This window comes from Ranitomeya variabilis, chromosome 1 (genome assembly GCF_051348905.1).
Source record: "Ranitomeya variabilis isolate aRanVar5 chromosome 1, aRanVar5.hap1, whole genome shotgun sequence".
NCBI lineage: Eukaryota > Metazoa > Chordata > Amphibia > Anura > Dendrobatidae > Ranitomeya > Ranitomeya variabilis.
This window is the reverse complement of record NC_135232.1, coordinates 589069544-589092277: the sequence shown is the minus strand read 5'-3', so window position 1 is coordinate 589092277 and position 22734 is coordinate 589069544. Positions and strand designations below refer to the sequence as shown.

At 45.6% G+C, this 22734-nt stretch overlaps 1 protein-coding gene across 4 annotated transcripts in view; it reads left to right on the top strand.

The window, feature by feature from the left end:
- METTL25B (methyltransferase like 25B) overlaps window positions 1-22734 on the top strand; it is a 78137-nt gene that overhangs the window by 25047 nt on the left and 30356 nt on the right. Inside the window, exons 1-3 of one of the 4 annotated variants that reach the window (XM_077258140.1) lie at window positions 6721-6843; window positions 6912-6997; window positions 13542-13653. In XM_077258140.1, the coding sequence (XP_077114255.1) occupies window positions 6823-6843; window positions 6912-6997; window positions 13542-13653 (219 nt within the window). In that variant the 5' untranslated portion in view covers window positions 6721-6822. Of the gene's footprint in view, window positions 1-6720; window positions 6998-13541; window positions 13654-22734 lie in introns of those variants that run through there. The other 3 variants (XM_077258149.1, XM_077258137.1, XM_077258157.1) reach the window with 3 other exon arrangements.

Here is a 22734-nt window from a genome sequence, read left to right as displayed (position 1 = left end):
GCGTCATCACATGCCCTGTGCGCCTGCGCGAACAGGACCTGCCATGACGTCACGGTCATGTGACCGCAGCGTCAGCACACCCAGGGACCGCAAGCTGCAGCCTGTACCGCGCACAAGCGACAGAACTACAAGTATGGTGAGTATGTTAGAACTACAAGGGGGCTTCGGATCGGAAGGTGAGTATGTTGCCTATTTTTTTATTTTTTAACCTCTCACTTACGTGGTTGGGCAATATACTGCGTCACTGGGCCACGTCACTGGGCAATATACTACGTCACTGGGCAATATACTACGTAACTGGGCAATGTACTACGTCGCTGGGCAATATACTACGTGGCTCTGGACAATATACTACGTCGCTGGGCAATATACTACTTGGCTGGGCAATATACTACGTAACTGGGCAATATACTACGTGGCTCTGGACAATATACTACGTCGCTGGGCAATATACTACATGGCTGGGCAATATACTACGTAACTGGGCAATATACTACGTGGCTCTGGACAATATACTACGTCGCTGGGCAATATACTACTTGGCTGGGCAATATACTACGTCACTGGGCAATATACTACGTGGCTCTGGACAATATACTACGTCACTGGGCAATATACTACGTAACTGGGCAATATACTACGTCGCTGGGCAATATACTACTTGGCTGGGCAATATACTACGTCACTGGGCAATATACTACGTGGCTCTGGACAATATACTAAGTTACTGGGCAATATACTACGTAACTGGGCAATATACTACGTCGCTGGGCAATATACTACTTGGCTGGGCAATATACTACGTCACTGGGCAATATACTACGTGGCTCTGAACAATATACTACGTTACTGGGCAATATACTACGTAACTGGGCAATATACTACGTTGCTGGGCAATATACTACGTGGCTCTGAACAATATACTACGTTACTGGGCAATATACTACGTAACTGGGCAATATACTACGTCACTGGGCAATATACTACGTGGCTGGGCAAATATACTATGTTACTCAGCAATATACTACGTGACTGGGCAATATACTACGTCGCTAGGCAATATACTACGTGGCTGGGCAATATACTACGTCGCTGGGCAATATACTATGTGGCTGGGCACTATACTATGTGGCTGGGCACTATACTATGTGGCTGGGCACTATACTATGTGGCTGGGCACTATACTACGTCACTGGGCAATATACTACGTCACTGGGCAATATACTACGTCACTGGGCAATATACCGTACTACGTAACTAGGCAATATACTACGTCTCTGGGCAATATACTACGTGGCTCTGGACAATATACTACGTGGCTGGGCAAATATACTATGTTACTCAGCAATATACTACGTGGCTGGCCAATATACTACGTGGCTGGCCAATATACTACGTGGCTGGCCAATATACTACGTGGCTGGGCAATATACTACGTGGCTGGGCAATATACTACGTGGCTGGGCAATATACTACGTGGCTGGGCAATATACTACGTGGCTGGGCAATATACTACGTGGCTGGGCAATATACTACGTGGCTGGGCAATATACTACGTGGCTGGGCAATATACTACATGAGCATACATATACTAGAATACCTGATGCGTTAGAATCGGGCCACCATCTCGTGCTGCAATATTATTCCTACCATTACCTGTTGAGGTAAAAGCTGTCCTCCATTAATGTACACCATAATGGAAGCTCCTTTAAAGGGAACTTGTCACCCCCAAATTCGAAGTTGAGCTAAGCCCACCGGCATCAGGGGCTTATCTACAGCATTCTGGAATGCTGTAGATAAGCCCCGATGTATCCTGAAAGATGAGAAAAAGACGTTAGATTATACTCACCCAGGGGCGGTCCCGCTGCGGTCCGGTCTAATGGGCGTCGCGGTCCGGTTCGGGTCCTCCCATCTTCATAGGATGATGTCCTCTTCTGGTCTTCACGCTGCGGCTCCGACACAGGCGTGCTTTGTCTGACCTGTTGAGGGCAGAGCACAGTACTGCAGTGCGCAGGTGCTAGGACTCTGACCTTTCCCGGCGCCTGCGCACTGCAGTACTTTGCTCTGCCCTCAGCAGGACAGATAAAGTACGCCTGCACCGGAGCGTGAACACCAGAAGAGGATGTCATCTGATGAAGATGGGAGGCCCCGGAACGGACCGCGACGCCCATCGGACCGGGACCGCCCCTGAGTGAGTATAATTTAACCTCTTTCTCATCTTTCAGGTAACATCGGGGGCTTAACCACAGCGTTACAGAATGCTGTAGATAAGCCCCTGATGGCGGTGTCCTTAGCTCACTTTCGATTTTGGGGGTGACAGGTTCCCTTTAACAACAAAAAATAATCATCACAATAATAACATACAATGCAGCGAGGTGCCCTGATGGGAAAACACTTAAAAACAGCAACAAAAATTATAAAACTGGCACATAAATGGGCACCGAAGGGCGTTAATGAAAGGGTTAAATCACTTTGGGCCACTGATATCACACTGCAGACATATAGAACAGGGCGCCCCATATCAAAACCAGGTCTCTTCAGCCTGGCCCAAGTGGGTTCTGGGCATCAGAACTGGCATCAAAGTGGGCAAGCAGCTGTTTTTCACAGATTTGAATAAGTAACTGACTTTTTAAGGGGATAAATTACTTTGGGCCACTGATCTCACACTTAGAATACACAGATAGTGAAGCCCTGCATCAATCCCAGGTCCCTATAGCCTGGCCCAAATGGGTTTTGGGCATCAAAGTGGGCAAACAGATTTTCACAGATTTGAATATTCTTAGTGTGAGATCAGTGGTCCAAAGTCATTTAACCCCTTGAAAACATCAGTTACTTAATCAAATCTGTGAAAATGGGCTGTTTGCCCACTTTGATGCCAATTCTGGTGCCCAGAGCCCATTTGTGCCAGGCTGGAGAGACCTGGTTTTGATGTGGGGCTCCCTGTTCTATATTTCTGCACTGTGGTATCAGTGGCCCAAAGGCATTTAACCCTTTCATTAACGCCCTTCTGTGCCCACTTTGATACCCATTTTTGTGGCAGTTTTAGGCCATGTTCACACTTTGCGGTGTCCCTCTGCGGGTTCTCCCGCAGCGAAATTGATAAATCTGCAGGGCAAAACCGCTGCGGTTATCCCTGCAGATTTATCGCGGTTTGTTCCGCGGTTTCCGCTGCGGGATTACTCCTATACTATTGATGCTGCATATGCAGCAATCTGCAGCATCAATAGTAATGTTAAAAATAATAAAAAATGGTTTATACTCACCCTCTGATGTCCGGATCTCCTCGGCGCTGCACGCGGCGCTCCGGTTCCAAAGATGCTGTGCCGAGAAGGACCTTCGTGACGTCACGGTCATGTGACCCGGGCGTCTTCACGGTCATGTGACCGCGACGTCACCGCAGGTCCTGCTTGCACAGCAATCAGACCGGACGGCCGCGTGCAGCGCTGAGAGGTGAGTATAACGTGATTTTTTATTTTTATTCTTTTTTTTACCCCAAATATGGTTCCCAGGGCCTGGAGGAGAGTCTCCTCTCCTCCACCCCGGGTACCACCCGCACATTAACCGCTTACTTCCCGCAATGTGGGCACAGCCCCATGCGGGAAGTAAGCGGTTCAATGCATTCCTATGGGTGCAGAATCGCAGCGATTCTGCACAAAGAAGTGACATGCTGCGGGTTGTAAACCGCTGCGTTTCTGCGCGGTTTTTCCCGCTGCATGTGCACAGCGGTTTGCGGTTTCCATAGGGTTTACATGTAAATGGAAACGCTATGGAAACTGCTGCGGACCCGCAGCATCAAAATCGCCGCGGTTCCGCAGTAAAAACCGCAAAGTGTGAACATGGCCTTATAGTTTTTGTAGCTGTTTTTAAGTGTATTCACATCAAGGCTCCTCGCTGCATTGTATGTTATTATTGTGATGCTTTTTATTTGTTGCTAAACCTATAAAAGAAAAAGAAAATAAAAAATTGCCGAATAAGAAACTGACGAACAAGAAACCAACTTCAGCCTCGTGATAAATGTACTAATAATATAAAGTTTTACACAAATATGTGCAATACGGAGCGATATCCCCCATACAATAATCACTTCCGGCTCGCCACCACCGTGGAGGCCACACGTGAGGCCACGGCGTCTCCCACACTAGGAGCCGAATATTACCTCAGAAATTCGGCCGCGCTGCGGGGAGAGGCCGGGGACGCGCAGGCCATTACCCGTTTAGCTGCACGGACTGTTAATGAGTGAACAATACATGGAAGCGGAGCGGGAGCTCACCAGGCACACGGGACGTGAAGGCCTTCCGGGTGTAACGTCACGTCCCACTATCACATGAAGAGCCGGCCTCACATGGAGAGGAGTGTAAGTGCGGGGAGGGAGAGGCGCCATCTGCATAGTGACGAGCAGGCGCCATCTGCTGCCGCCTGGTATTACGCCACGGGTGTATCATATGCACTAATATTCGGTGTATCATATGTGTCTGGCGTATCACACTTGTACCCCTTAATGTATGGCTTTGAAGGTCAAAAATTGCTGTCGAACCACAATAGCGTCTGGTTCAGAGCGCCATTACCACACAACATCTTTTTAGGGGACCCCTTTAATAAATTAAGGCCATAGACATTTACGGGCATCATGGCTGTGCGACTGAAATCGACAACAAAACGAATTACTGCCATATTATCAGGTATCGGGCAATAGTAGCCCCATATTATCCGTTATCGTGGGTTGTTAGCCCCATATTATCAGGTATCGGCTGTTATTAGCCACATATTATCAGTTATCGGGTGCTATTAGCCCATATTATTAAGTATCGTGGGTTATTAGCCCCATATTATCAGGTATTGTGGGTTGTTAGCTCCATGTTATCAGGTATCGGCTGTTATTAGCCCATATTATCAGGTATTGGGTGTTGTTTATTTAGTTTTTCACTTCCGTTTTTGTACCTTATAAAAGCCATAACCTTTTATTTTCCTACTAGATGGTGGCCCGATTCTAACGCATCGGGTATTCTAGTATATGTATGCTCATGTAGTATATTGCCCAGCCACGTAGTATATTGCCCAGCCACGTAGTACATTGCCCAGACACGTAGTATATTGCCCAGACACGTAGTATATTGGCCAGCCACGTAGTATATTGCCCAGCCACGTAGTATATTGCCCAGCCACGTAGTATATTGCCTAGCGACGTAGTATATTGCCCAGTCACGTAGTATATTGCTGAGTAACATAGTATATTTGCCCAGCCATGTAATATATTGCCCAGTGACGTAGTATATTGTCCAGAGCCACGTAGTATATTGCCCAGCGACGTAGTATATTGCCCAGTAACGTAGTATATTGTCCAGCCACGTAGTATATTGCCTAGCGACGTAGTATATTGCCCAGCCACGTAGTATATTGCCCAGCCACGTAGTATACTGCCTAGCGACGTAGTATATTGCCCAGTCACGTAGTATATTGCTGAGTAACATAGTATATTTGCCCAGCCACGTAGTATATTGCCCAGTGACGTAGTATATTGTCCAGAGCCACGTAGTATATTGCCCAGCGACGTAGTATATTGCCCAGCCATGTAGTATATTGCCCAGTTACGTAGTATATTGCCCAGTAACGTAGTATATTGTCCAGAGCCACGTAGTATATTGCCCAGTTACGTAGTATATTGCCCAGTGACGTAGTATATTGCCCAGCGACGTAGTATATTGCCCAGCGACGTAGTATATTGCCCAGCCATGTAGTATATTGCCCAGTGACGTAGTATATTGCCCAGCCACGTAGTATATTGCCCAGCCACGTAGTATATTGCCCAGCCACGTAGTATATTGCCCAGCCAAGTAGTATATTGCCCATTGACGTAGTATATTGCCCAGCCACATAGTATATTGCCCAGCCACATAGTATATTGCCCAGCCACGTAGTATATTGCCCAGCCACGTAGTATATTGCCCAGCCACGTAGTATATTGCCCAGTCACGTAGTATATTGCCCAGCCACGTAGTATATTGCCCAGCCACGTAGTATATTGCCCAGCCAAGTAGTATATTGCCCATTGACGTAGTATATTGCCCAGCCACATAGTATAGTGCCCAGCCACATAGTATAGTGCCCAGCCACATAGTATATTGCCCAGCCACGTAGTATATTGCCCAGCCACGTAGTATATTGCCCAGCCACGTAGTATATTGCCCAGCCACGTAGTATATTGCCCAGCCACGTAGTATATTGCCCAGCCAAGTAGTATATTGCCCAGCCAAGTAGTATATTGCCCAGCCAAGTAGTATATTGCCCAGCCACGTAGTATATTGCCCAGTCACGTAGTATATTGCCCAGTCACGTAGTATATTGCCCAGCCACGTAGTATATTGCCCAGCCACGTAGTATATTGCCCAGCCAAGTAGTATATTGCCCAGCCAAGTAGTATATTGCCCAGTGACGTAGTATATTGCCCAGTTACGTAGTATATTGCCCAGTTACGTAGTATATTGCCCAGCGACGTAGTATATTGCCCAGCCAAGTAGTATATTGCCCAGCGACGTAGTATATTGCCCAGTTACGTAGTATATTGCCCAGTCATGTAGTATATTGCCCAGTTACGTAGTATATTGCCCAGTTACGTAGTATATTGCCCAGTGACGTGGCCCAGTGACGTAGTATATTGCCCAGCCACGTAAGTGAGAGGTTAAAAAATAAAAAAATAAACATACTCACCTTCCGATCCGAAGTCCCCTTGTAGTTCTAACATACTCACCATACTTGTAGTTCTGTCGCTTGTGCGCGGTACAGGCTGCAGCTTGCGGTCCCTGGGTGAGCTGACGCCGCGGTCACATGACCGTGACGTCATGGCAGGTCCTGTTGGCGCAGGCGCACAGGGCCTGTGATGACGCCGCGGTCACATGACCGTGACGTCATGGCAGGTCCTTCTGCCCAAGTGGTACCGGAATCTGCGGCTTGCACAGAGCGGTCACCGGAGGGTGGCGAGGAGCGAGAAAGGCAGCGGAAGGTGAGTATATAATGATTTTTTTTTTTTTTTAACATTAGATCCGTTTACTGTTGACGCTGCATAGGCTGCGTCAATAGTAAATCTTGGTCACACAGGGTTAATAGCGGCGGCAACGGAGTGTGTTACCCGCGGCTTAACGCGGTCCGTTACCGCTGCCATTAACCCTGTGTGAGCGGAGGGGTGTATGCGGGCGCCGGGTAGTGAGTGCGGGGAGTAAGGAGCGGCCATTTTTTTCCGGACTGTGCGCGTCGCTGATTGGTCGCGGCAGCCATGACAGGCAGCTGCCGAGACCAATCAGCGAACGAATAACCGCGACAGAAGGACAGACAGACGGAAGTGCCCTTAGACAATTATATAGTAGATTTTCTGGTCTCCTGTAATGATTACCGCAGTCTGTAGTGAGAATGGCTGCCACCGATGAAGCTCAGCCTATGGCCGGCGTCACACTGGCGAGTTTTACGGACGTAAGAGCGCAGAAACTACGTCCGTAAAACTCGCATTACATACGGCACAATTATTCTCAATGGGGCTGCTCCTATCAGCCGTATATTACGGTTCAGTATTATACGGCTTTCTACGGCCGTACAAAATCGCAGCATGCTGCGTTTGTCAGCGTATTGCGAAAATAATACGCCAATGAAAGTCTATGGGGGCGAGAAAAATACGGATTCCACACGGACCAGCAGTGTGACTTGCGAGAAATACGCAGCGGTGTTAGTGAAAAGTCGGTAATTCAATTGCCGGCTTTTTCCTTCTCCTTCACAAACCCGACAGGATATGAGACGTGGTTTACATACAGTAAACCATCTCATATCCCCATTTTTTTTGCATATTCCACACTACTAATGTTAGTAATGTGTGTATGCAAAATTTGGGCGCTGTAGCTGCTAAAATAAAGGGTTAAATGGCGGAAAAAATTGGCGTGGGCTCCCGCGCAATTTTCTCCGCCAGAGTGGTAAAGCCAGTGACTGAGGGCAGATATTAATAGCCAGGAGAGGGTCCATGGTTATTGGCCCCCCCGTGGCTAAAAACATCTGCCCCCAGCCACCCCAGAAAAGGCACATCTGGAAGATGCGCCTATTCTGGCACTTGGCCACTCTCTTCCCACTCCCTGTAGCGGTGGGATATGGGGTAATGAAGGGTTAATGCCACCTTGCTATTGTAAGGTAACATTAAGCCAGATTAATAATGGAGAGGCGTCAATTATGACACCTATCCATTATTAATCCAATTGTAGGAAAGGGTTAAAAAACACACACACACACACACACATGATTAAAAAGGATTTTAATGAAATAAACACAGCGGTTGTTCTAATAATTTATTGTTCTCTCAATCCATCAGGAACACCCTCGCTTGGAAAAATAATAAACGCACAAGATACATACCTTCTGGTGAACCGTCTCGTCCCACGAGGTAATCCATCTGAAGGGGTTAACTAATATTACAGGCAGGAGCCCTGCAAATGCAGCTGTGCTCGTGCTTGTATTCCCCCGGCGAATGAATGAAATGTAGGTCATTAACCTACATTTCCTTCAGTCGCGGTGATGCGCCCCCTGGTGGATGTCCTCATATGACCTGGAGCGTGGGAAAAAGTTCCCAGGCTGCAGTTCATGAGAACATCCACCAGAGGGCGCCTCACCGCGACTCAATGTAAGTACAGATCCAGCTTTCCTTTCAGCACCCGGGGATTACAGGCACGAGCGAGTGGTTTATCGCAGCTCTGCCTGTAATATTAGTTAACCCCTTCAGATGGATTACTTCGTGGGACGTGATCTGACATCAGAAGGTATGTATATTGTGCGTTAATTATTCTGCCAAGTGAGGGCCTGCAAATGGATTGCGAGAACAATAAATTATTACAACAACCGCTGTGTTTATTTCATTAAAATCCTTTTTAATCATGTGTGTGTGTGTTTTTTAACCCTTTCCTACAATTGGATTAATAATGGATAGGTGTCATAATTGACACCTCTCCATTATTAATCTGGCTTAATGTCACCTTACAATAGCAAGGTGGCATTAACCCTTCATTACCCCATATCCCACCGCTACAGGGAGTGGGAAGAGAGTGGCCAAGTGCCAGAATAGGCGCATCTTCCAGATGTGCCTTTTCTGGGGTGGCTGGGGGCAGATGTTTTTAGCCACGGGGGGGCCAATAACCATGGACCCTCTCCTGGCTATTAATATCTGCCCTCAGTCACTGGCTTTACCATTCTGGCGGAGAAAATTGCGCGGGAGCCCACGCCAATTTTTTCCGCGATTTAACCCTTTATTTTAGCAGCTACAGCGCTGAAATTTTGCACTTACACACTACTAACATTAGTAGTGTGGAATATGCAAAAAAAAGGGGATATGAGATGGTTTACTGTATGTAAACCATGTCTCATATCCTGTCGGGTTTGTGCAGGAGAAATGAAAAGCCGGCAATTGAATTACCGGCTGTTCACAGATATCGCGCTGAATGAAATATAAATACAGAATATATATATATATATGTGTCTCAATGACATATATATATATATATATATATATATATATATATATATATATATATATACTGTATATATGTTTTAATGAACATTTGAGCACATAAATCCATTAGATGTCGGTTTTGCAAGCCTGCGCGAAAATCTCGCAGTACAGATGCCATACGGATTACATACGGAGGATGCCATGCGCAAAATACGCTGACACACCCTGACTACGGATCACTATTTTGGGAACATTTCACCGTATTTCGGCCCTATTACGGACGTATAATACGTGGCGTATTGTCTTACGCCGAGTGTGACGCCGGCCTATCACTGAGCTACTCAGGCGTACCAATATGGCGGCTTCTGCTCCATGGTAACCAATCGAAGCCCTGCCGTCATGTCGTAGGATGGGCATCTGAGCGTCTTTTGTCGGCAGAGTCACTATCACAGGATAGGATTAGATACACGGCTCAGCAGACAGTATCACACAGGATAGGATTAGATACACAGCTCAGCAGACAGTATCACACAGGATAGGATTAGGTACATGGCTCAGCAGACAGTATCACAGGATAGGATTAGACACACGGCTCAGCAGACAGTATCAGACAGGATAGGATTAGATACACGGCTCAGCAGACAGTATCACACAGGATAGGATTAGGTACATGGCTCAGCAGACAGTATCACAGGATAGGATTAGACACACGGCTCAGCAGTTAGTATCACACAGGATAGGATTAGATACACTGCTCAGCAGACAGTATCACACAGGATAGGATTAGATACAAGGCTCAGCAGTTAGTATCACACAGGATAGGATTAGATACACTGCTCAGCATACAGTATCACACAGGATAGGATTAGATACACTGCTCAGCAGACAGTATCACACAGGATAGGATTAGATACATGGTTCAGCAGACAGTATCACACAGGATAGGATTAGATACACGGCTCAGCAGATGGTATCACACAGGATAGGATTAGATACACGGCTCAGCAGACAGTATCACACAGGATAGGATTAGATACAAGGCTCAGCAGACAGTATCACACAGGATAGGATTAGATACATGGCTCAGCAGATGGTATCACACAGGATAGGATTAGATACACGGCTCAGCAGACAGTATCACACAGGATAGGATTAGATACACGGCTCAGCAGATGGTATCACACAGGATAGGATTAGATACACGGCTCAGCAGACAGTATCACACAGGATAGGATTAGATACATGGCTCAGTAGACAGTATCACACAGGGTAGGATTAGACACACGGCTCAGCAGTCAGTATCTCACAGGATAGGATTAGATACATGGCTCAGCAGACTGTATCACACAGGATAGGATTAGATACACGGCTCAGCAGACAGTATCTCACAGGATAGGATTAGATACAAGGCCCAGCAGACAGTATCACACAGGATAGGATTAGATACAAGGCTCAGCAGACAGTATCACACAGGATAGGATTAGATACATGGCTCAGCAGACTGTATCACACAGGATAGGATTAGATACATGGCTCAGCAGACTGTATCACACCGGATAGGATTAGATACACAGCTCAGCAGACTGTATAACCCAGGATAGGATTAGATACATGGCTCAGCAGACAGTATCACAGGATAGTATTAGATACAAGGCTTAGCAGTCAGTATCACAAGGGATAGGATTAGATACATGGCCCAGCAGACAGTATCACACAGGATAGGATTAGATACACGGCTCAGCAGTCAGTATCACACAGGAGAGGATTAGATACATGGCCCAGCAGACAGTATCACACAGGATAGGATTAGATACACGGCTCAGCAGTCAGTATCACACAGGATAGGATTAGATACACGGCTCAGTAGACAGTATCACACAGGATAGGATTAGATACACGGCTCAGTAGACAGTATCACACAGGATAGGATTAGATACACGGCTCAGCAGTCAGTATCACACAGGATAGGATTAGATACACGGCTCAGTAGACAGTATCACACAGGATAGGATTAGATACATGGCTCAGCAGACAGTATCACACAGGATAGGATTAGATACATGGCTCAGCAGACTGTATCACACCGGATAGGATTAGATACACAGCTCAGCAGACTGTATAACCCAGGATAGGATTAGATACATGGCTCAGCAGACAGTATCACAGGATAGTATTAGATACAAGGCTTAGCAGTCAGTATCACAAGGGATAGGATTAGATACATGGCCCAGCAGACAGTATCACACAGGATAGGATTAGATACACGGCTCAGCAGTCAGTATCACACAGGAGAGGATTAGATACATGGCCCAGCAGACAGTATCACACAGGATAGGATTAGATACACGGCTCAGCAGTCAGTATCACACAGGATAGGATTAGATACACGGCTCAGTAGACAGTATCACACAGGATAGGATTAGATACACGGCTCAGTAGACAGTATCACACAGGATAGGATTAGATACACGGCTCAGCAGACAGTATCACACAGGATAGGATTAGATACACGGCTCAGTAGACAGTATCACACAGGATAGGATTAGATACACGGCTCAGCAGTCAGTATCACACAGGATAGGATTAGATACACGGCTCAGCAGACAGTATCACACAGGATAGGATTAGATACACGGCTCAGCAGTCAGTATCACACAGGATAGGATTAGATACACGGCTCAGCAGATGGTATCACACAGGATAGGATTAGATACACGGCTCAGCAGACAGTATCACACAGGATAGGATTAGATACATGGCTCAGTAGACAGTATCACACAGGGTAGGATTAGACACACGGCTCAGCAGTCAGTATCTCACAGGATAGGATTAGATACATGGCTCAGCAGACTGTATCACACAGGATAGGATTAGATACACGGCTCAGCAGACAGTATCTCACAGGATAGGATTAGATACAAGGCCCAGCAGACAGTATCACACAGGATAGGATTAGATACAAAGCTCAGCAGTCAGTATCACACAGGATAGGATTAGATACAAGGCTCAGCAGACAGTATCACACAGGATAGGATTAGATACATGGCTCAGCAGACTGTATCACACAGGATAGGATTAGATACATGGCTCAGCAGACTGTATCACACCGGATAGGATTAGATACACAGCTCAGCAGACTGTATAACCCAGGATAGGATTAGATACATGACTCAGCAGACAGTATCACAGGATAGTATTAGATACAAGGCTTAGCAGTCAGTATCACAAGGGATAGGATTAGATACATGGCCCAGCAGACAGTATCACACAGGATAGGATTAGATACACGGCTCAGCAGACAGTATCACACAGGATAGGATTAGATACACGGCTCAGCAGACTGTATAACCCAGGATAGGATTAGATACATGACTCAGCAGACAGTATCACAGGATAGTATTAGATACAAGGCTTAGCAGTCAGTATCACACAGGATAGGATTAGATACACGGCTCAGTAGACAGTATCACACAGGATAGGATTAGATACACGGCTCAGCAGACAGTATCACACAGGATAGGATTAGATACACGGCTCAGTAGACAGTATCACACAGGATAGGATTAGGCTAGGGTCACATTGCGTTATGTGACCGCGTTTAATGAACTACGTTACACCGCGGCATAACGTGGTGTTAACGTAGTCCGTTAACGCCGCCATAGCCTGTAATGGTGAACGCGTTGCTAGCGCCCGCCCACATTGGGCGTGTGCTAGCGATGTGCCGTCATTTGAGTGACGGACCTCCGACGCTGCTTGCAGCGTCCGCGGCGCGCCCGATTTCCGTTCCTCGCTAGTGCAGATCGGGGATCTGCACTAGCGGGGACGCCGAACGCGGACCCTAGAGAAGCATTGCGTTAGCGCAATCCGCTAGTGCTATGTGCTTAACGGATTGCCCTAACGCAATGTGACCCTAGCCTTAGATACACGGCTCAGCAGACTGTATCACACAGGATAGAATTAGATACACAGCTCAGCAGACAGTATCACACAGGATAGGGTCAGATACATGGTTGAGCTGCAGATGATGGGCATTGTAGTCCTTTCTGATGGTGGTTCTGCTCTTTTCCAGAGTGTTTGACATCGGGGCACATATGGGGTCTCTGGAGCAGAACAAGCTGCTGGCAGTGAACATCTCTCGGGTCCTGTCTGTGTACGGACACATCACAGATTCATACATCATTGTGAGTACCCCGAGAAAGTATAATACCTGGGCAGTATTCCTGAGAGAGGTCCGCTCAACCGCCGATCAGTGACTGGTAGCAGTGTTGGAGCTGGTAGCCGAGTCCCGGGGCAGGGTAACATCTTATAGCTTAGTCTAAAGTGGAGCTGGTCTGAGGCTGATAAGAAATGCATTTGAATAAGTTTTATAGTAATCTTTCTTTAGCACATTGTGATAAATAGTTTACGTCACCATCGTCTTAGATTTGCTTTTTTGTTTTTTAGGCCAAAATCTCACAAATTAACATGGCTAAGATCAAAGTGTTAAATATAAAAAGAGAAAATTAACTAAAAAAATGTACATTTATCATTTTAAATTATTTAAGAAATAAAAACAAAGCATCTAAAAGGATGCGATGATACAGTGTACCAGGAAAAAAAATAAAATGCACAGATATGTTGCAAACAAATTAGGATAAACATTTTTAAGTTTTATGTGTGATTTTGCGAACTGCTGAATAGAAACATATACTGTATTTTTCAGCTTATAGGATGCACCTAAGGTCTTAGAGCAGAAAATCGGAGAGACACATTTCCTAATACCGTAATTAATGCTTCCTCGGCGGTAGAATATTAGGTTACAGGTCTAGTGTTAGTGTTGTGGGAATGCTACTCACCTGGGTACGTTGTGAGGTAACACAGGAACCGTTTCCATTTAAAGGGCCACTGTCACCCCCTCCAGCCGTTATAAACTAAAAGAGCCACCTTGTGAGCTCTGGCTGTCTGACGTCACAGCCAGGCTTGCAGACTGCGCCTGTGCGGCCAGTGCGGCCACCCACCTTGTGAATCCCAGCCCCGCAGTGTGTTATGCATTATGCAAAGTGCAGGGCTGGGATTCACAAGCAGGGCGGCCGCACAGGCTGTGACGTCAGACGGCCAGAGCTCCCTGCGCCTGCACCAGACAGTACTACACAGCGCAGGCGCCGGATTTCATGCGAAAACAGCGCGATGGGGCCGGCGCCCCTGAAGATTTGAGTGACGGCAGTGTGGCGTTTCAAGCAGGGGGGTGAGGACCTGCCTCCCTGGCGAAAGACAGGTATTTTGGAGAAGTTATAAAAAGCTTTATTTTGGGAATACATGCACCAAAAACTAAAAGAGCCACCTTGTTAGAATGCAGCATTACTGCTGCACAAGGTGGCTCTTTTAGTTTATAACGGCTGGAGGGGGTGACAGTGGCCCTTTAACACCTTAATGACAGCCAATACGTATTTTAACTGACCTGAGATATAAGAGAATAGCCTCCCCATACAGGTGACTATACAGCAGCTGTCGGCTGTACACTATAGCTGACAACTTGCTGCATCAGCCACGATCAGTGTTTGCCCCGTCGAAATCTGTTTAACCCCTTAGATGCTGCTGTCAATAGTGACTACATAATATAAATGGTTAACAGAGTGTGGGGGCTTCCTCTTTATCCCAATTGGTGCCCTGAGATCATGATTTTGTGGTCCTGATGTTTGCCATGGCAATTCACGTCCAAATAGCGCCTTTATAGTCTGACGGCTGTAGTAACCTGTTCAGAAGTTAGAGGAATTTAGATGGTAAAAATACACTTTTTCATTTCTGTCATACCACTTTGCATTAATTCCTGAAAAGCACCTGAAGGGTTAATAAACTACCTGACAGCAGTTTTCAATAAGTTAGGGGGTGCTGATTTTAAAATGGTGTAACTTTTGGGGATACCCAATATATGGGACGACTAAAGGCACTTTAAACATGGATAGGTCCCTAAAAAAAATTAATTTTGTAAATTTCCTTGAAAAAATAAAAAATTGCTGCTACATTTTTAAACCTCCTAGAGTGCTAACAAAATAAAATAACATTTTACAAATGGTGCTGATGTAAAGCAGACATGTGGGAAATATTATTTATTAATGTTTTGCTGTGGTATGACTACCTGGATTAAAGGGATAATCATTCAAAGTTTAAAAATTGCTAATTTTTTTTTACATTTTTCTTAAATTTCTGATATTTTTTATAAATAAACAGAAAACATCGACCTAAATTTACCATTATCATAAAGTGCAATGTGTCACGAAAAAACAGTCTAAGGCCGGCCTCACACTAGCGAGTTTTACGGACGTATGAGCGCATAAACTACGTCCGTAAAATTCGCATTACACACGGCCCAATGATTCTCTATGGCCCAGCTCCTATCTGCCGTATAATACGCATCCGTAATATACGGTCTTGTACGGCCGTAGAAAATCTCAGCATGCTGCGTTTGTCACCGTATTGCGCAAAAAAACCGCCAATGAAAGTCTATGGGGGCGAGAAAAATACGGATTCCACACGGACCAGCAGTGTGACTTGCGAGAAATACGCAGCGGTGTTAGTGAAAAGCCGGTAATTCAATTGCCGGCTTTTCATTTCTCCTTCACAAACCCGACAGGATATGAGACATGATTACATACAGTAAACCATCTCATATCCCCCTTTTTTTTGCATATTCCACACTACTAATGTTAGTAGTGTGCATGTGCAAAATTTGGGCGCTGTAGCTGCTAAAATAAAGGGTTAAATGGCGGAAAAAATTGGCGTGGGCTCCCGCGCAATTTTCTCCGCCAGAGTGGTAAAGCCAGTGACTGAGGGCAGATATTAATAGCCAGGAGAGGGTCCGTGGTTATTGGCCCCCCCCTGGCTACAAACATCTGCCCCCAGCCACCCCAGAAAAGGCACATCTGGAAGATGCGCCTATTCTGGCACTTGGCCACTCTCTTCCCACTCCCGTGTAGCGGTGGAGTATGGGGTAATGAAGCGTTAATGTCACCTTGCTATTGTAAGGTGACATTAAGCCAGATTAATAATGGAGAGGTGTCAATTGACACCTATCCATTATTAATCCAATTGACGGAAAGGGTTAAAAAACACACACACACATTATTAAAAACTAGACTGTGGCCCGATTCTAACGCATCGGGTATTCTAGAATATGCATGTCCCCGTAGTATATGGACAATGATGATTCCAGAATTCGCGGCAGACTGTGCCCGTCGCTGATTGGTCGAGGCAACCTTTATGACATCATCGTCGCCATGGCAACCATTATGACATCTACGTCGATACTGTGCCCGTCGCCTGGCGGCCTCGACCAATCAGAGATGCGGGATTTCCATTATGACATCATCGTCGCCATGCTGTGCCCGTCGCTGATTGGTCGAGGCCTGGCGGCCTCGACCAATCAGAGATGCGGGATTTCCAGGACAGACAGACAGACAGACGGAAAAACCCTTAGACAATTATATATCTAGATTATTTTAATGAAATAAACACACAGGTTGTTTAAGTATTTTATTGCTCTCTCAATCCAGCTGAAGACCCTCGCTTGGCAAAATAATAAACCCACAATATACATACCTTCTGCCGAACTGTCAGGTCCCACGAAGTAAATCCATCTGAAGGGGTTAAATCATTTTACAGGCAGGAGCTGCGCTAAAGCACTCGCTCGTGCCTGTAATCCCCGGGTGCTGAAAGGAAAGCTGGGTGATCTGTACTTACATTGAGTTGCGGTGAGGCGCCCTCTGGTGGATGAACTCATGAACTGGAGCCTTGGAAAAGTTCCCACGCTCGAGTTCATATGAGTTCATCCACCAGAGGGCGCCTCACCGCAACTCAATGTAAGTACAGATCACCCAGCTTTCCTTTCAGCACCCGGGGATTACAGGCACGAGCGAGTGCTTTAGCGCAGCTCCTGCCTGTAAAATGATTTGACCCCTTCAGATGGATTTACTTCGTGGGACCTGACAGTTCAGCAGAAGGTATGTATATTGTGGGTTTATTATTTTGCCAAGCAAGGGTCTTCAGCTGGATTGAGAGAGCAATAAAATACTTAAACAACCTGTGTGTTTATTTCATTAAAATAATTTTTAATAATGTGTGTGTGTGTTTTTAACCCTTTCTGACAATTGGATTAATAATGGATAGGTGTCATAATTGACGACTCTCCATTATTAATCTGGCTTAATGTCACCTTACAATAGCAAGGTGACATTAACCCTTTATTACCTCATATCCCACCACTACACGGGAGTGGGAAGAGAGTGGCCAAGTGCCAGGATAGGCGCATCTTCAAGATGTGCCTTTTCTGGGGTGGCTGGGGGCAGATGTTTGTAGCCACGGGGGGGCCAATAACCATGGACCCTCTCCTGGCTATTAATATCTGCCCTCAGTCACTGGCTTTACCACTCTGGCGGAGAAAATTGCGCGGGAGCCCACGCCAATTTTTTCCGCCATTTAACCCTTTATTTTAGCAGCTACAGCGCCCAAATTTTGCACATACACACTACTAACATTAGTAGTGTGGAGTATGCAAAAAAAAGGGGATATGAGATGGTTTACTGTATGTAAACCATGTCTCATATCATGTCGGGTTTGTGCAGGAGAAATGAAAAGCCGGCAATTGAATTACCGGCTGTTCACAGATATCGCGCTGAATGAAATCTAAATACAGAATATATATATATGTGTCTCAATGACATATATATATATATATATATATATATATATATATATATATATATATATATATATATATATATATATATATATATATATACTGTATATATGTTTTCCCGAACATTTGAGCACATAAATCCATTAGATGTCGGTTTTGCAAGCCTGCGCAAAAATATCGCAGTATGGATGCCATACGGATTACATATGGAGGATGCCATGCGCAAAATACGCTGACACACCCTGCCTATGGAGGACATACGGATCACTATTTTGGGGACTTTTCTGTGTATTACGGCCGTAATAAACGGACCATATTTATATACGCTGAGTGTGAGGCCGGCCTAAGGGTATGTGTCCACGTTCAGGAAACGCTGAGTTTTTGACGCAGCGTTGAGCAGCATGCATAAAAAACGCAGCTTCCAGATGTTACAGCATAGTGGAGGGTATTTCATGAAATCCTGTCTCCACTATGCAGTAAAAGACGCATGCGGCACACCCGAGAAAACTCACATGCGGCGCGTCTTTTAAGAACGCAGCATGTCCTTACATTGCAGAAAAACTCAAGGACAACGCAGGTGACCTGCCAGTGACCTCAGGTGCAGATTTGGTCAGGATTTTACCTGCATAAAATCTTGACCAAATCCTGAAGCAATCCTGAACATGGACACATACCCTAAAAATCACTGGGATTTGTTGACGTATTCCAGAGTTATTACAATATAAAGTGACACTGGTCAGATTTCAAAAATTTGGCTCTGTCACTAAGGGGTTAAATGTCCATGCTGGTTTATTGGTGCTTCATAAACCAGCCAGAAGCAAAGGAAAATAAACTGCCTTTCAGTGCAGGCAAAAAAAAGTCAATAGTTCCTACAAAGTCACTTGAGAGACAGTCCTGGCTGAATGGTATCGAGTATATGGGCTCAGTCTGGAGTCATCACACAGGAGGTCTCCTCCCAGTGAACCACACCCAGGGGTGGGGTATGTGTTAGCCAGACTCTCCCATCTCTCAGGCTGCCCGTAAAATCTGGCCCAGATGCACCAAACAAGCCTCTTAGTGCTAGGTGCATTAGAGCAATCAATACCCCAAGTTTACAACACAGATGAAAAAGTGATACATACCTCCCATCAACTGTGTGTCCAACAGCCACCTTACATACCTCCCCTTTCTGCCTAAAGCCGTGGGGCACCTTCTACTACTAGATTGCGGATTCTCGAGAGAGCATCGGCATTACCATGCAGCTTCCTGGCTCTATTTTCCACATGGAAGCTGAAATTCTGCAAGGCTAGAAGCCAGCTGGTAATTGGAGCATTTTTCCCCTTTTTCTCCCCCATCCACCTGAGTGGGGCATGGTTTGATACTAATTTAAATTTTCACTCTAAAAGATAATATTCTAATGTGTCCACCACCTACTTTATGGCCAAGCATTCCTTTTCTTTGATGGAATAATTCTTCTCACATGCCTACAGCTTCCTACTCAGGTAGAGCAGGCGGTGCTCCTGCCCATGTTACTCCTGAAAAAGGACTGCTCCTAAACCGAATTCTGAGGCATCTGTCTGGAGTACAAATTCGTTCTTAAAGTCGGGGTCAACCAGAGACTCTTTCAGTTCTTGAAAGGCTGTCTCCGCCTCTGCAGTCCATTTGGCTATAGGTGATTTCATCCTTTTAAGGAGGTTAGTCAGGGGTGCGGCCATCATAGCCAAGTTTGGGATGAATCTTCTGCAGTATCCCATGATTCCCAGAAAGGTTCTAACTTGCTTCTTTGAGAGTGGTCTCTGCGAGTTTTGGATTGTGTCCACTTTATAGTGAATCATGCCTTCAAGAGAGCATCAAACATCGCCTGGACCTGTCCCAGATGATTTTTCCAATCTGGGCTGAAGATTACGATATTGTCCAGGTATGCTGGAGCGTAATTCTTATGGGGTGAGAGGATCCGGTCCATGGCCCTCGGGAAGGTGACCTGGGCTTCCTGAAGACCAAATGGCATCGGGACATATTGCAAGTATCTGTCGAGCGTAGAAAATGCCGTCTTCTTGGCTTCTTGTGATTTGGAGATTTGCCAATAACCCTTTGTTAAATCCAAGGTAATTTATACGTTTCCGGTAAAGTCTCTCAGTTAGCTCATCGACACGCGGCATCAGATATGCGTCGATCTTGGAGACGTCATTCAGCTTCCTATAATCGATACAGACCTCCATTTGCCATCTGGTTTTGGAACCAGTACAATCAGGCTAGACCACCCACTATTGGATTCATCAATGACTCCGAGATTCAACATACTCCATACTTCCTTAAAGATCAGCTCTTGCTGGGCCTCAGCATTTTGATAGGGCTTCAGGTTCACCCACACACGGGTTTTTGTCAGAACCTTGTGTTCTATGACCTTTGTACATTCAGGCAATTCCGAGAACAGTATATTTAACACTTCGAACCAAATAATGGGTCAAATACCGAAGAGATCCTTATAAAAAATATAACTTTATTTGTTGTTAGTTAAAACATGATAATTGAAATGCAGAGATGTCACAATAGGGGACTCTTAGTGGTGGCACTCAGAGTAATTAGAAATAAAGTCCGTATAATCACTAATAAATTATCATAATTTCAATATGCCATAAGAAGCACCAACAAAAGTGAATAAATCAGGTAATACGTATTTAAATAATGTACTCACAACATCACCACACCATCATTATTACGGTACAACACGTTAAATTATAAAAAAAAGTCCTAAGATCGCAGTTGTATTATATGTACATTCAGGTGCTGCCCCCATATATTACTGTCTATCACTTGTGTGGACAAATCAATAGGAACTGCAACACCTAACAATGTGTGGCATTAGTATTGACACCTGGGAAGGATTTGGAAGAATACATGAAAATAAAGTGCAAAGTGCTTTGTTAAATTTACCTGGTAATAATCAGTCTCTGAAGGCTCCACTGCCCGTGGTCACCTCAGCGTCCCCTCACCCCGACGCACGTTTCACTGCCAGCTTCTTCCTGGGGCGTGTCGTAGTGAGGGGCTGCCGGGATCTTTACCGCCACTCTAGCCTATCTGCAACGCGGTCCCCAGCATGACGTATGCGGCGCATGGCGATGCCGCCCCTCTCGCTTCAATAGTCTTCTTGTCAGCGCTCCTGACACGCAAGCATGGAGCGCAAACCTGTCTGTGCGTGAGCGCCGCAGGAAGAACCCGAGTAGGGGAGTGCTGCACATGCGCACCGTCCGTGCTGCAGGAGAACGTGGAATGACCTGTGATTAGTTTAACACTATGTGTCCGGAGGAAAAACCACGATCTTGGCTGTATATAAGTAATGTCAGATATTATAATGGATACAGTGTATCTGGGGAAATTTGGACCAATGGATACCATGTTGTTTGGGACTAATATGGATGTATTTATTGCAATTGATTAAACCATATATGGGATTAGAATTAGCAAATTAGAGACCTTTAAAATGTAACATTTATTAGTGAATTAAAATATACAGACACAACAACCATAAAAGTCAATATCCCTGAACAAGATTCTTAAACAGTCGGAGCTACTTCCGTGCCACTAACCGTCTCTGCGAGTAGATCAGACTTTTGCTGGTGACGGTGCTGCTGTTGCTGGATCTGTTGCATAAGCAGCTTATTCGTCTCATGTTGCACCTGCTATTGTTTTTGGTGCTGCTGCAGCTGGGCTTGCACCAGGTGTTTAACCAGGTCTTCCATGCTGCCTGATGTTGCTTGCTGGCTTATAGTCTTCTTCACCCAGGACATGCAATACCTCAGTAGCAGTCACATGTTCCCTGGGAATGCTGCCCGCCCTTCTAACTCCAAGTGTGGGAATGCTACTCACTTGTGTGCGTGGTGAGGTAACACAGGAACCGTTTCCATTTTAAAGTCCATGCTGGTTTATTGTTGCTTTATAAACCAGCCAAAAGCAAAGGAAAATTAATGGTCTTTCAGTGCAGGCAAAACAAAGTAAACCGTTCTTAACAAAATCACTTGAGGGACGGTCCTGGTCACGCAGCCTGGAGAGCATCCAGTATACACACACACAGACTACGAGTCAAACAAACTGACTCCATTTTACCCTCTGAACTACCTCCAGGGATGGGGTCTGTATCAGGCAGACCCACCTATCTGTCAGGCCTGCCTGAAAAATTTGGCCCAGATGCACCAAACAAGTCTCCTAGAACTATGTGCACTAGAGTAATAATCCAGGTTTACATTACAGAGGACAACCACCTATCACATCTGTATACATAGCTCCCATCAACAATGTGTCCGGTAGCCACCTTACAATACACATGCAACGCTTTACACCGCATGCATTCTGTATACTCTTTGTAGCACACAGATACACAGTACAAGCGCACAGATACACTGTACATGCACATTCATCCCAGCTATATACACACACAAGTGACTCTGTTACATGCACACACTCACATGGATCTGCTATATAGCTATAGCACTGCTACATACATGGCTATTCTACACACACAGATTTGTTACATATGCACACAGCTCCGCTACGTACACACGTGTGACCCTGGTCATACATACACACAGCTCTGCTAGTTGCACAGCATTGCTAC